At 41.2% G+C, this 13,811-nt stretch overlaps 1 protein-coding gene and 1 long non-coding RNA gene across 3 annotated transcripts in view; one reads left to right on the top strand and one right to left on the bottom strand.

Annotated features, from left to right (window-relative positions):
* Positions 1-119: 119 nt before the first annotated feature.
* The window catches only part of LOC103919806, a 20,922-nt gene continuing 7,230 nt past the window's right edge, over positions 120-13,811 (bottom strand). The window contains exons 2-3 of the long non-coding RNA XR_663760.1: positions 5,691-5,697; positions 120-5,050 (exon numbers count right to left, since the gene is read on the bottom strand). This is a non-coding gene — a long non-coding RNA (uncharacterized LOC103919806). The remainder of the gene's footprint in view (positions 5,051-5,690; positions 5,698-13,811) is intronic.
* The window catches only part of ZC3H11A (zinc finger CCCH-type containing 11A), a 13,264-nt gene continuing 4,509 nt past the window's right edge, over positions 5,057-13,811 (top strand). Inside the window, exons 1-13 of one of the 2 annotated variants that reach the window (XM_009327371.1) lie at positions 5,057-5,337; positions 6,712-6,764; positions 7,156-7,357; positions 7,566-7,685; positions 8,457-8,580; positions 9,021-9,224; positions 9,555-9,671; positions 10,210-10,287; positions 10,733-10,843; positions 11,587-11,649; positions 11,910-12,005; positions 12,219-12,284; positions 12,827-13,327. In XM_009327371.1, the coding sequence (XP_009325646.1) occupies positions 7,304-7,357; positions 7,566-7,685; positions 8,457-8,580; positions 9,021-9,224; positions 9,555-9,671; positions 10,210-10,287; positions 10,733-10,843; positions 11,587-11,649; positions 11,910-12,005; positions 12,219-12,284; positions 12,827-13,327 (1,534 nt within the window). In that variant the 5' untranslated portion in view covers positions 5,057-5,337; positions 6,712-6,764; positions 7,156-7,303. Of the gene's footprint in view, positions 6,765-7,155; positions 7,358-7,565; positions 7,686-8,456; positions 8,581-9,020; positions 9,225-9,554; positions 9,672-10,209; positions 10,288-10,732; positions 10,844-11,586; positions 11,650-11,909; positions 12,006-12,218; positions 12,285-12,826; positions 13,328-13,811 lie in introns of both variants that reach the window. The other variant, XM_009327370.1, reaches the window with a different exon arrangement.

Raw genomic sequence — 13,811 nt, 5'->3', positions numbered from 1 at the left:
GAGGTTCGGTTGGGCAAACTGAAGATCCCAGTGCAGGTGCCTTATAAGCGTACGTTATTTTCAGTTAAAACCTTGTGCCTTCCTTTTGTAGCAATGCGTATAAGGGGCGTGCTGTAGTGTAGTCATCTGACAAATTGCTCCTCCGTTCCCCAAAGGAACTGCCTTCAGGATCTGACTAACTCTGGATGCACCCGGTTGTCATCTTAATTTCTCCTTTAGGTTGTTTAAAACAACCCTATTGGGTGACGTTTGGTTTTGCTCTTAAGAATTGGCTCTCAGAGGCTTCTGGTTTCTTACATTGATGTTTATAATGAAAGTGCAAAAGTGATTTTTACTGTTGCAGGGATCCATGTGTGGAGCCTACAGATTGTTCCCAGAACTGGTGCTCTGGGGTGCACGCTGCACTCGGAGATTGAGCTCTGGGCCATACGTTCAAAATCAAACACTGTGTTATTTGATTGTAAAAAAGGAGATCTCCCGGGGATAGGGGATTTTGAAATGATATCAGAACCACCGCTGTGGCACGTGGTTGAATTGGACACGCGTTAAGCTGGTCAGGCTGAACAGATAGGCTGAATTTGTTGCTGGATGGCCAGGTGTTTCGGGAGAAAAGCTAGTCTAGAGAAAACTTCCTCTTGCTGTTGCTTCTCATCTAAAATGGCACCCTTCCAAATGGCTGCTTCCAGGGGAAATTGACTCTTTTTGAGATTCAATAAAATATTTCAGCGAGGAAGATGAATTGCCGTAGTAAATTGCTGCCAGGCCCCGGTGTTGATTTTAGAAATAGAAAAAGAATGAGTGCCTTTTCTTTTCTTTAAGTATGCCTGTCTCACCCAAGAGTAGATGTAGCAGCTTTAGCAGTCCCCTTAGTTTGGAATTGATTCTCGATGCCCATTCGGACATCAAGGAGGAAAAGCTGGTGGACAGAACGATAGAGAAGAGCCACCCACTAAAAATGTAGGAAAGAAGGGGTTATGCATTAAGGGAAAGCCACTACATAGAAAATTGGTGCTATCTAAAAATTTGTTAAGGATCTGGGACCTGCAGATACTGCTACACCTGAGTGTGCTGCAGTCATGCCTGTTGCCACTGAGCAAGATGGAGGGAGCTTCTTCATTGAACGCAGTATGTTAAAGCATGCACTGTTGCCTGGAAGAAGAGCAAAGACTTCCATTATGTGGAACTTTGGATCTGTGGTTCACCTGGTGTGCCATATCCAGCATACGTTTTTTTAAAAAAAAAAAAATCAACTGTGGCAAGCCAGGTACTCATCTGGGGACACTGACTCTTCGGTGACGTCTCCAAGCAGAGCGTTGTGTGCATTGGGCCGCGGCTAACAGCCAGGTGTCTCAGCTGTAAGCGCTGTAGGGAGGGTGAATATGCCTGTAACGTGTCTGTCAACCATCTCCCCAGACAGAAGTTTTAACAGTGGGAGTTCGACGTGTGTTCTCAGCTCTTGTGTCAGCAGTGACAGCGTGGCAGAGCCAGCGGGCTGGTTTTTCAGCTGGAAGAGGAGGAGTGGACTGCAGATGTGCCCCTGTAAACAAGAGCTGTCAAAGAGATTTGCCATAGATGTGGGTCGTACCAGTGTAGCCGTTGCAGCTGCAGCAGTAGTGGATCCTGGAGCATCTGGAGAAGATAGGAGTTTTCTTCACGGAAGCGATACTGTCAAAAGCCTTTTGATGCCAGAAAGGAGACAAACGCATCTGTTGTCTGGAACTTCTCAGTTGACCCTCGGTATACCTGGCACACTCCTTGCAACGTTTAAAAAGTGTGTTGGGCAGGGCAGGGACTCGCCTTGGCACTTCCATGTTGCAGCAACACTTGCAGATGACGCGTCCTGCACACTGGGGCAGGACCTAAATCTGATGGTGCTGTTGGTAACCTGAAACTCGGGAAGCACTTCTGGATTTTTCTACTGTTCCACATGAATTTTTGCCCCATGAAGGTGATGTATGGAGCTATTTCTTTTCAACGGATAGGCTCAGAGCCAGTTGTGGTTTAACATTTCCAGGCTTGGGTGTTCCTATTCCATCTTTGCCTACTGAGCAGGTGCTTGGTAGGAGAAAGGACATAAATCTTAACCATGGGACTCAGACTCTCAAGTACGTACTGCTGTGAAGAAGTTCAGATATGAAAATGCACTTAAATAACAGATAAACAGAGGTATTATAAAATTGATTACTGAAGACACTTATGCCAGCTTATTAGAAGTTCATACAGATTGGAGCACTAGACAGTCAGTTCCCATCTATAACGTGACTATAGAGCATTGTAAAAGAAAAGTTTTTCATAACCTTTGGAGAAAGCACAACACAAAAATGCACATTTAACTATTGATACGTAGACCCTGAATGAACCGTGGACTACTTGACAGTGATGGCCCGAGGATATCTTTTGATACACTGCACCAGCAGAAGTCCCCTTTTAGAAAACAGGCAGCTCCCTCCCACTGGCTTTGCTAAAACTTCTGCAGTAGGAAGCGTCCTACAAGAACCAAGTTACCAAATTGACGTGTGGCTTTCCCTTAATCCCCTCACCCCTGGCTTTCCAGCTTCCGACAGCACTGCCGAGGCTGTGTGCGCAGTGCTAGGTGCCAGCTGCAATGTTACGTATATTTTAAAATTAATGAATCAGGACTTTGAGCGCGGGAGCACTGAGAACAGGTTAGCGGGTGCTTAATAGATTTGCTTGCTCATTCTGCTGAGACCCATCAAATTCTTCAGGAATTCCAGTATTCAAACCATTTTCCACAGATCACTTGACGCAGGAAATAGCTGCTCAGTGAATCTCTTTCTACCTTTTATATGTTAAAGTGACTTCAAACCAGCAGAAAGTGGAGCAGCATCCTCCTGCGAGGGAGAATGGGACTATTCTCAGGTCATTCCAGTCGTCCCAGATGTCTGATGGGTGCAAGATTCTTGGCCTGGAGGTGGAGGCCAGTGGGGAACTACAGTTCTTAGTCAAGTGCTGCCATCAGTCACGTCCTTGTGGCTTTGCAGAGCATGTGGAAAGACTTTCAGATCAAAGGTGTCACTGTCCCTTTTGGACTGCGAGATGCGTGAAATATCTTAGGCTCGAAACTGATTTTCTACAGAGTGGTGTGCTCGGATCTGAACACTTTTCGCCTTGGCCGCTTTACTAGATCCCTGCTTTAAAGGTTGCTTTGAAGCACTCCTGAGTCTTGATGTGTCAAGCTAAAGACAAGTCTGTACTGAAGCAGCGTCTGATCTGATGAGTGCTTCAGTACGAGGTTATTCTTTGACAGTTACAGAAACACCAGGCCAATCAGCCCTTTCAGGAGCGGATTGATTTGCCTCTCATCTTAAGGAAGAATGTCCTAATTCAGGTCCCTGAAGTGGCACATCTTCAAATAGAGTTGCTCCAGCCGGCAAGGGGCAGCTCTGCCTCACGGCTGTGGTAACTCACGGCTCTGGCTCTCGGAGATCACGATGCAAGGTGACCTTGACTCAATGGCAGAGGAAGCGGAGATGATCATCTGCTTTAACCTTTGCCTTCTTGGCTGGCAACCTTGCAGTCTTTGCTCTGAGTGGGTCTTGAGTGCTGTAACTCCCAGGCTCACAACATGTCCCCAGTCTAGGTTTAGGCAGAATCTGACAGCTAGAATTGACTAAAACAAATGTAAAGACTAGAAATTGTGACTATTCTGCTTCAGCTTTGGACAACTTAGCTTTAGATTTTGATACAGAGAATGAGATGTGTTAGCAAGAGGTTCTCCTGTGGCTTCAGACGACGTGATGATGTGTGGTTTACGTATGCATCATAATGCACAGTTCTATATGTAATTTGTGACATCTAGCGCGTGCTGCACTTTCAGCCTGTGGAATGAGGTAACAAGCAGGTAAACCAGCAGCAGCTGTTTTGCAGCTGGGGTAACGCTGACCGATTGAAGATGGGGGTTAGAACATTGGAGTGCCTGGTGCTCTTCCTTCCTTGTCATCTTGCTGTCCTAATAAGCAGGGGTGTTAAGCATCTTTAGTATTTTTGTAAGAAATTAAAGGCACAAAGACCAGCGAGAGAGACTGTCCAAGTGAAATACTTTGTGCTTTGTAACCAAAAAGTACCCATAGGTAGGTGCAATAATATTTCTCTCATGCATTTGTTGGGGTGCAAAAAACTTCTGTTCCCTTCTTGCTCTTCGGTACAGGACAAAGGCAGGTCAGCGAGCTGGAAAGTTAAACCAGGGAATAGGACTGTTTCTTCAGTACCAAGAAAGACAAGCTTGTAAAACAAACTAGACAGACTTTCATTGTACTATTTATCTTCCCTTAGCAAAGGTAAAGTTTGTGGCATTTGTTGGCATGTTTTTCCTGACCCCTAGCTACTTCATCTGTAATTGTTTATTTTTGTTTTTACAAAATGAGTTCAAAAATCTCTTAAAACAAAAACTTTACTAGAGTTCTGGAGAAAAAAGAAGCATTTAAAATTCTTATCAGCTTCCATCAGAGACCTGCTGAGTGCACCAGAGTTACTCATTTTTATTCAGACTTTCAGGGGTTAGTTGGGTTGATTTCTGTTTAGCACTCAGATTGCCATGTTAACTGATACCAGTTTAAAAAAAAAAAAAGTTTTGAGTTAACCTTTTTGAAAATGAAAGGACTTTTATGGAGTTTAGAACTATGAGGGTTTGGGGGTTTTTTTTTGTTTGTTTTTGTTTTAAAGTTTTGCTTTTTTTACCGTTCCTTAAACAAGATCCATTCAAATTCTGAACAGCTCTTGAAGTCTGCTCAGGAATATGGAAGGCCACAAGCGAAATGCTGAGCTGCTTGGACATTCAAAAGAGCTAAATCTGAGGGGATTTCTTTTTTTCCCCCATGGTGGTGGATATAGTAATGTTGCATTATACAGGTGTCTCTCACTTCCTAGGGAAGAGAAGTGCTGCCTTCTAGACCGTGTATTCCTTCTGATTTGTATTTGAATGCCTCTGCTCAGCAAAGCAGTGCTCCTTAATTGCCATCTATTTAAGCTTGTGCAAACTGAAGGGATCGTGCTTGAAATTTAATTTAACTATCAATGGTATTGGTAACACGTCAAACTTCTACGTGGAGGAGCACCAGGAATTTTTAGAAGTAGATGGATAGGGATCTGTATGACACAAAGTCTGGTTTTGAAGGTGCTAAAGGTCAAAAGTGAATAGTCACATCGATACTGAAGAAGGGAAGAAAACCTTGCACTTAACTACTGTTTTTATTCCCTTTGTCAAGCAGTCAAGAAAATAATAACTAATATGAGAACCCAACTTTTCCTCTCTTTATTTTAGATTTGGGAAAATTCCCTGCCAAAAAAAAATATCCTGGAAAATTCACTAGTGTTTGTGTGAGTAAAAGGTTCCAACCTTTTATTATTAATTTGTAAGAACTATTTCATTCAGTTTTGTCCAAACGAGTCAGAAATACTTTGCACAGAAATGTGCAGCATTTTAATGAAAGGGGTCAGAATCACTTTAATTTGAACTTTATCTGGTCTGGTTGCAGGTTTTATGGCATTTAGTATCTTTAAAAAATTAAGAATCGAAGTATCTGAGTTCACATCAAAAAAACCAAACCTGCTTGTGGCTAAATAAAATCAGTTTCAGCTCTGGTGGCACCAAAAAATGATCAGCTGTTGAATTGGACCTAAGCCATCTTTTCAAACCTTCCGTGATCTTTCAGCAATGGATGATGATGGATATTTGGACTAGGGAACAGCATGTGATGGCAAACTTGTAGTATTTGCTCTGATGTAAAAAGAAAGCAAATTATTTCCTAAAATCAAAATAATTCAAAATTCTTGGTATCATGCAGCCATGCCACTTGCAAAGTGAGCATCTCCCTGCCTCTCAAAGCTTGCTGTATCCTTGATCTGCTGTCTTCCTGCTGTTAATTGATTGCAACTCTACGTGTCTGATCAGGGCTAAAAGTTGTCCTCGATACGGATATCATACAACATATACTGTGCACGCTTGTGTGTATAGATATGTTTATACTGTATGCATGTACATACGTATGCATATTTGTGTGCTGGCCCCCAAATCACTCATGTTATAAAGCATCAGCCTTGAAGGCATATTCAGCAAAATATTATGTAGATCTTTCATTTTTTGCCAGTTCCCTCAAAATGAGAGACTTTTTATGCAGTCTTACGTGGCAAATAGCCCAAAATTCTAATTTTTACTATCACACTTGCTGACTTTATTATCACTCACTCTTGGTGTGTGTATAAACACATATGTGTATGTATATACATATTTGTGTATTTATATGCACAAGTATGTTTTTGCTGTGCAGGTAATAAAGATGGGGGAAGGTTTTTGTGTTTTCTTAATAGGTGAAGAAATCTTGAAGACCAGAAATTGCAACTTACTGAATTTTAAATTAAAAAAAAAAAAAAAAAAAAATTGTCCGGCTGTGGAAGATGGATCCTCATTTTTGCAGCCACTTTGAATCACAAGTTCATCTTTAAATGCACTGGGGTTTTTTTGTTGTTTTTTTTTTTTTTGTTTTTTTGTTTTTTTGAAGAGCTAACTAACCCTGGCTGTCTCCAGTCTGACAGTATTCAAATGGACTTGCTTCCTCCATTAGTTGTAAGATGTTTAAAAGCACATCCTATGTTTGAATTGTGGATGAGAGGTTCCCTTGGCAATGTGAGGAGGAAAATTCTTTCTACCCCTTTATTATTAATTCACGGATTCAGTGTTGGTTCGGCCTACAGGAGAAGTTAACTGGAAGTCTTTGAAGATCAATATATTTGCTGAAGTTGTCCAGGTATGTGAACTTGAAGATCCACGGTGATTGGAAAATAATGTTTCATATGTCAGCGTATTTTATAGAAATTAGTAGTACCCACAGTTAACCATCGACTGATAACTCAAATGTATGACCGATTTTTTAAGAAGTGACTCTCTTGTGGGGCTTGCAGCCACACGCAGTAGTTTTTTCTGTGCTCCAAGGCGTATAACTGTTACTAAGGACACAGAAGAGAACGCTTGCTGACAAAACCCATGCAGTTTTGCAGAAGTCTGACTTAGTATCGGGATAGTTTTTGTGACCAGCTGATTTCAAGACATTGCCCCCCTCAGGATACTAATTTGATTAACAGAAAGCGGCTGTAAAAATGCTTATTACTTAATAATTTTTCACTTACACCTTTCTTTAGGGTTACTTTTAAAAAGAAGATTTCGCTGATCAAGCCAGTAGAAGACTTTCAGTCCAAGACAGAGTGAAGCCGGCTCTTGCCAAGAGTGGAGGAAGTCATTGTTGAGTCAACCCTTAGAACCTGAGCTTGTCCTAAGAATTTGTCCATTATGTCTAACCAAGGAGATGACTGCTACTTCTATTTCTATTCCACATGTAACAAGGTATGTTTGGGTTACTTTTGCTTTGGGGTTTGGGTTTTTTTTTTTCTTTTTCATTTTTAAGAGAGCAGAAGGAAGAGTAGGAGGAGACATACAGATTTCTGGTAACTTAATAAGCAGTTAGATTTCTGCTTCCAGTTCTAATAGTATGGACATTTTTTTAAGCTGTGCTATTTCATTTTCCTTTTTGTTGATTTCCTTTTGGTTACAGGGAGACAGCTGTTCCTTCCGCCACTGTGAAGCTGCTCTAGGGAATGAAACAGTCTGCACGCTCTGGCAGGAGGGTCGCTGCTTCAGGAATATCTGCAGATTCAGACACATGGAAATCGATGTGAGTGTTTGCCTAAAGATGTGTTCTCAAACTAAATCACTGAAAGCATTTTTCACTGCTGTAGGTGGACTGAATGTGCTTTTACATGATAGATTTACTTGCTATAAAATGATACTGGTTTCTATTACTGGGAGGGGGATAGGAGGAAGTTGGGAGAGGAAAAAAAATCAATGTCTTGGGTATATCTCAGCAAGAAATTTTTGTATTAGGTGCTGACATTATTTTCTTAAGAGGCAAAAGCAACCATGTTGATCAGACTGCTTAAATGTGCTGGAGCAGGGTGGTAGTAGCCAGCCTGCACTGGCCTCCTGAGGGCTAGGCTTGATAACGGCCTATCGGGTCTCTTCTGTCCTGGATTTCTTCGGATAATGTTGTCCTAACCTCTTGGGATAGCACAGGGTGGGGAGAGAAAAGATGGGAAGGAACTAAGGCTCTGAAAGCTAAGTTCAGATAAATTTAACCTAGGCAATTTAAAACGTTTTTCCCTCTGAATAATCCCAAGTTGTATTAGCTTAACCCGCCCTGAACTGATGTGTGAGTGTGCCTGTCTTCTCAAACTGCATGATAGGAAAGCTAGATAATATGTACTTGTTACAGCTTACGCAAACTTTGTGTGTATGCCCTGAAATACTTTTAGTGATAAATTGACCTTTGGAATGATGTTTCAGCACTTCACTGCAATAGTCCTATCTCTGGCACGATGTGAAACTATGTCTCTTTGCAAATCCAAGGCGAGTGTTACCATGAGCTTTTATTTCTTTCTGTCTTCAGAAAAAACGCAGTGAGATTCCTTGCTACTGGGAGAATCAGCCAGTAGGCTGTCAAAAATCCAACTGTGCTTTTCATCACACAAAAGGACGTTATGTCGATGGACTTTTCTTACCACCAAGCAAAAGTGAGTTTCTTAGGTCCTTTTTCTTTAGGTATTAAATAATTTTGAATATTGCTTATGAGTGGGTACAATACCGTAGAAGACATCAAGTAACTGTTCATTTATGAGTGCAGGGAGAAGTCTGCAGTCATAGGCTCTCAGCTAAACGGAATGTAATTCTGGTATTTAGTTTTTTCTTTCATGCTCAGCTTCTCTGTGCTTTGTGTGATTGTGGCCTTTCAGGTTGCTTTCCCCTCATTTAATCCTTTCTAGCTGGTAGTATAGTGAGATTTGTGTGTGAAGGGAAGCCGTTGTTCATAGTATAACCAGGGGTGGGGAACAGGAGACTAAATTCAGTAGCCAGGTGGGTTATCTACCTTATCTACCATATCTACGCAGTGAGTGCAACATTGGGGTTGAAGTTTTAAATAGCCAAATTACAGATGATCCTCCTCTTCCTCTAGCTACGCTTCCAAGTCCACCTGAGTCTGCAGAAGACGATGTGAAAATGGCTCAGATGTCACTGCAGCAAAACAAACTTTCTGTCCAGTCAAATCCCTCTCCACAGCTGAGGGGGGTGATGAAAGTGGAAAACTCTGAAAACGTCCCAAGTCCTACTCATCCTCCAGTTGTAATCAATGCTGCAGATGATGATGAAGACGATGATGGTGAGCATTTTTTACTTCTTGAAGGCATTTCTACTGTAAGTGACAGTATAAATCACAGAATACCTGAATTGTGTAGCAGTTAAAGCTGCAGTCGAGAGTCTGGAGTCCTAAATCATTTTTTCCCCAGTATAGCTCTTTTACTTATGACTTCATCAAGTCAATATAGCTGTTTAAAAAAATCCTTCTGTAAACATTTGTTTGTGTTTGTAGTTAAGAATACAGACACGATATGAAACATGGACTGAAATGTCATTGTGTGAGCTACATAAACATGAAAAACCTTGTCTAATCCTTATTGCATGACTGAAGAGGTTTGGTTTTGCCTTTCAGACCAGCTTTCTGAAGAAGGAGATGAAACTAAAACACCTGTCCAGCAACCAACTACAGAAGCCCATAATGGATTGCGGATAATTTCCACTAGGAAAGCCAACGCTAATACAAAACAAGGTATTCTAACAGCTGTAATAGGATGGATTGGAAGGAGAATTTGACAATTAACTCAAAAGCAATATGTTCTAAAAATACAGTAGAGCATAGGGTAGCCTGGACGGAGTCAGTTATTTCCATGAGCTCATTCCTATCTAATACTGTCATGTGTCCCTTGGGTCAGATAGGTAAACTCCTTATTTACTTTTGTAGAACAAAATAGAGCCACAGAATGGAGTTTAAATGCCTGCAAATGTGTCCTTTCGAACATTGTGGAAAGCTATGTCTAATAGTAGAGGAATCTAATATCATGTAGATGGATTAAAATGCTTAAAACTAGGTTTTACCCTGAAGGGTGGGAGGAGCGGTGAAGAAAGGTGCCAATTCCTTACCAAAATGCCATCCGTTTTATGGCTTTTTTTTTTTTACTCGTGGGGAGCGTTGACAGGATTTATTTTAAATACTTTGGAAAGGTTCTGAGCTGTAAGAAGCTTGAGGATCTGTGCTCTTCAACATATGCCTTTAAACCTCAGTTTCATTAACCATTTTGTGTTTTCAGATGACAATTTAAATTTCGGAATAAAAACACTTGAAGAAATCAAATTGAAGAAACTAAAGGAAAAAACAAAAAAACAAGGTGATGAGTTAATATCCCCTACTTTCCTATCCTTCTGCCTTCTGTTCACCTCCATCTTTTTTTTTCCTTTTTTTCCTCTTTCTTCTGATAGTGCCTGGATAGCTGGCTATGCATCGGTGAATACAATTATTTGCAAAAGAAAGGAAATTTTTTTGCACTGCTGGGTTCAGAGTGGGAGGTGATTGCAGCTGAGAGCTGCTTGAGGAGCAGACTTCCACATTTAGCTGGGGGCCTTGAGCTACTTTGGCATGCAACCTGTTTTCTTAAACAGCTGGTATTCTAGATTGAAATTCCAAGGGCAAATCAGAGGGAAAACTGCTCATCTCTCTTATTTACATGCACTGGTCATTGTATGTTTGACAGTAATGAATGACTAATGTTTTTGGACTTTGTGATAGTTCTTCTGTTTTCCTAAATATCCTTATGTTTTGCTTGCTCTAATCAGAAGGTCCTTCAGGAGTTCCTGTTCATCCGCTCCAATCTCGGACTATTCCTGTGCCAGAAAAGGAAAATGTACGGACAGTAGTGAGAACTGTGACTCTGTCTACAAAGCAAGGTAATAGTGGGTAATATTGTTTCCATTTCACGGCTCCTAAACCGAAAGGTTAAATAATAATTAAGATAATTCAGACATGTTAGTCTGCTGGTGCTGCCTTTTCTAGTTAAAACCATGCTTTTATGCTGAAAGCCCCTGTTGTATTGGAAAGATATGGCATTTGTAGGTGCTCAGTTTGTTGTATTGCAATAAAAGATCAAGAAGTGTTTTTTATCAGCCTGACATTAAGCCATAGCTAATCATATATTATCGCCATCCTACAGACTCTCAAATGTGCTTAATTTGACTTTCGTGTTCCTGAAGTTGAGTGAGATTTGTGAATGAGCTAATGTGTTGACAGCGTGTGACAGAATTGGTGTTTGGGTTAAGTGCAGCAGAGGGAGAGGCTAATGTCAAAACAAGTGTCGGTATGCAAATAAGGGGATAACTGAAAAACGGGAGTAATGAGAGGGAAGACCTATAGAAGATGGTATTATACAAGTAGCCGGTTTTCAAAGCATTGAAGAGCCTGACAGTGACAGTTGTGGACGGTAGTGTGATACGAGTCTCTGTATAAATGGTGGTGTTTAGATCTGCACAAATTCCTCCTAAAGGCAAAAAATGTGTAGAACTACTTCTTGTAGTCGTTCGTTTATGTGGTTTGGCTACCAAAAGAGTGTCTTGTTTTGGGACATGGGCTAGAAGGACAATGCTTTTACTGGCTGCTGGTTTCTGTGCACTAAAGAGTTTGTTCTTTGTTTTAGGGGAGGAGCCTGTGATTCGACTGAATCTTGCCGAGAGACTGGGAAAACGGAAAACCTCCATAGGTAAGAGCTTTTTGTGAGCTGTTGTTTGGGTGCCCTCATCTAAGCATGACTATATTTAAGGGTTTTTTTGCTGTATGCCGGAGGAAAATACATTTTGGTGGAGGTCTGTGTTGACTGCAGAAATGGCAAATTTTATTAGCAACTGAAAGGCAAATATAAGAAAATATACCTGAAAGAATTGAAGTTTGTGGCTGACTGTTCTAAAATCCTCCTCCAGAGAAATGTTCTTAAAATATTTCTTGTTTTCTCTTTTTCTGAAGCTGGTAAAAGTGTCCTTCCACTGAAGCGCAACCTTGCTGAAAGGCTGGGGAAGAAGATAGAGATTCTGGAGAATGCTGACAAAGCACCAAAGAGAGGTACAGCTGCTAAACAGACATCTGGATTTGATGCACAGATTTTCTATTTAGGTTTTCTGTTTGTCCTTTCTTCTAATGATTCTTTTTGTGTGTTGGTTGAGGGCTCAAGGTAACTTTGAATCCCAGTGAAGTGATCTCCTGTCTCATTTCGAAATGTGAACACAAAATTGAGATTTATGCAGTCTCCCTAACTTTTTCTGTTCTGTCTTGTAGTTCAAGTCACCAAGTCTCTGAAGGAGAGGCTAGGATTGCCCTCTGAACAGACCAGTACAGAGACAGGTAATAACTGGATATTAAATATGCCTTCCCCTTTTTTCTTTCCATGAACTTCCATACAGCCCTAAAAGTTAATTTAAAAAAACTGCCTCATTCCTCTTGCTCGAGTGCTGAAGCTGTCCTGATAGCCGCTGTCAGAAATCTGGCTCTAGATGTGTGTGTGTTTTCCACTTGTGCCTCATCAAGGTTTCATGCTCCTGCTGTGAACCGTCAGAAGCTGCAGTATGCTTACGCACAAGTAGAATAGAACCACTGCCAGGAGCAGGAGTTTGAGATGCTAAAGGAGAGACGCAGTCTGAGAAAGTAACAAAATAAAATAGACTAATGTTTTTTGTGTTGCAACTCTCTCTGGATAGCACTGGTTTTCAAAATACCAGTGGCTTAAAGGAGGAGGAGAATACTATGTAGAATGACCCTGTTCTAAGATGCATTTTTGGGAACACTCAAACCTAGTTTTCCTTGGTACTGTGACAAATTTTGGAGACTTTAAATATTGTTGGACTCTCTTTAAATGCTGGTGATTCTCTTTTTTTTGATGGTGACAGAGAAGGCTGCTAAGCCAACAGGAGAGATCCATGTGAAAACACTGGAGGAAATTCGTCTTGAGAGAGCTAATCAGAAACGAGGAGAACCTCAAGCAAAAGCCCAAACTGAAGGACGTTGTAAAACAGAAGATCCCAGCTCGGTGGCAAGACCTTCCCCTGCAGTTCGCATCAAAACTTTCTCAGGAACCCTGGCTGAAAAAAAACAGAAGCGATTGGAAGAAGAGAAGCAAAAACCAGAAGAGTTTCCTACCAAGACAAAAGTTGAGAATGAGCCTAAGAAGCAGAGCGTACTTGCTCCATCTGTGCCCAGCAAAGTGCAGGTGGCAGAGCCGGCAGGTAAAGCCAAGCCAGCGGGAGAAGTGCGTATTAAAACCTTGGAAGAAATCAAGCAGGAGAAAGCTCTGCGGATGCAGCAGAGTGGAGAAAATGTGCCAGCTCCACCAGCACAACCTGAACCTGCCCCGACAGGGAGGAGGTTGTTACGGATCACAAAGCTAACAGGTAATAAGATGATTTGGTACCTGCCCTGGCGAAGGGCTTCCCCTATCAAGCAAATTCAGTTTGCTCAGGATTCGCTTTGCTTTTTCCTTCTATGTATACTTGAGGATAAAAGAGTTTAAGGCTACAAAGTCAAAAGGCAAGAAAGTGCCAGCATATGCAACCATATTATTTTCCATGAATTACATGGTAGTTTTCTGTATTTCCCACTGGAAAATTCATTCATTGAGGAGCTTTGTAGCCTAATTTCTCTTCTGTTTTTTCTGCTGTCTGTTTGTGGTATGGGATCTTCCCTGCGCTGAAGCCAAGTTTACCTTCTGCTTTGGCATATGTGTTGTTTAACTTAGTTATTGATGTATACGTGTTTGCGAAGCATGTATCAGCTTCTTAATGTGAGGGCCAGTTTTTGTCAAAAATGACAGAGTATTAAAGATCTCATCGTTAAGATTATATAAGCCATGTAAAAAGAGAGTGATTGAGGGAAAGA

The sequence above is a fragment of the Pygoscelis adeliae genome, unplaced genomic scaffold, assembly GCF_000699105.1.
Source record: "Pygoscelis adeliae isolate BGI_AS28 unplaced genomic scaffold, ASM69910v1 Scaffold197, whole genome shotgun sequence".
In the NCBI taxonomy this organism is placed as follows: domain Eukaryota; kingdom Metazoa; phylum Chordata; class Aves; order Sphenisciformes; family Spheniscidae; genus Pygoscelis; species Pygoscelis adeliae.
Note: the sequence above shows the minus strand (reverse complement) of the source record. Positions and strands in the feature narration are given on the sequence as shown.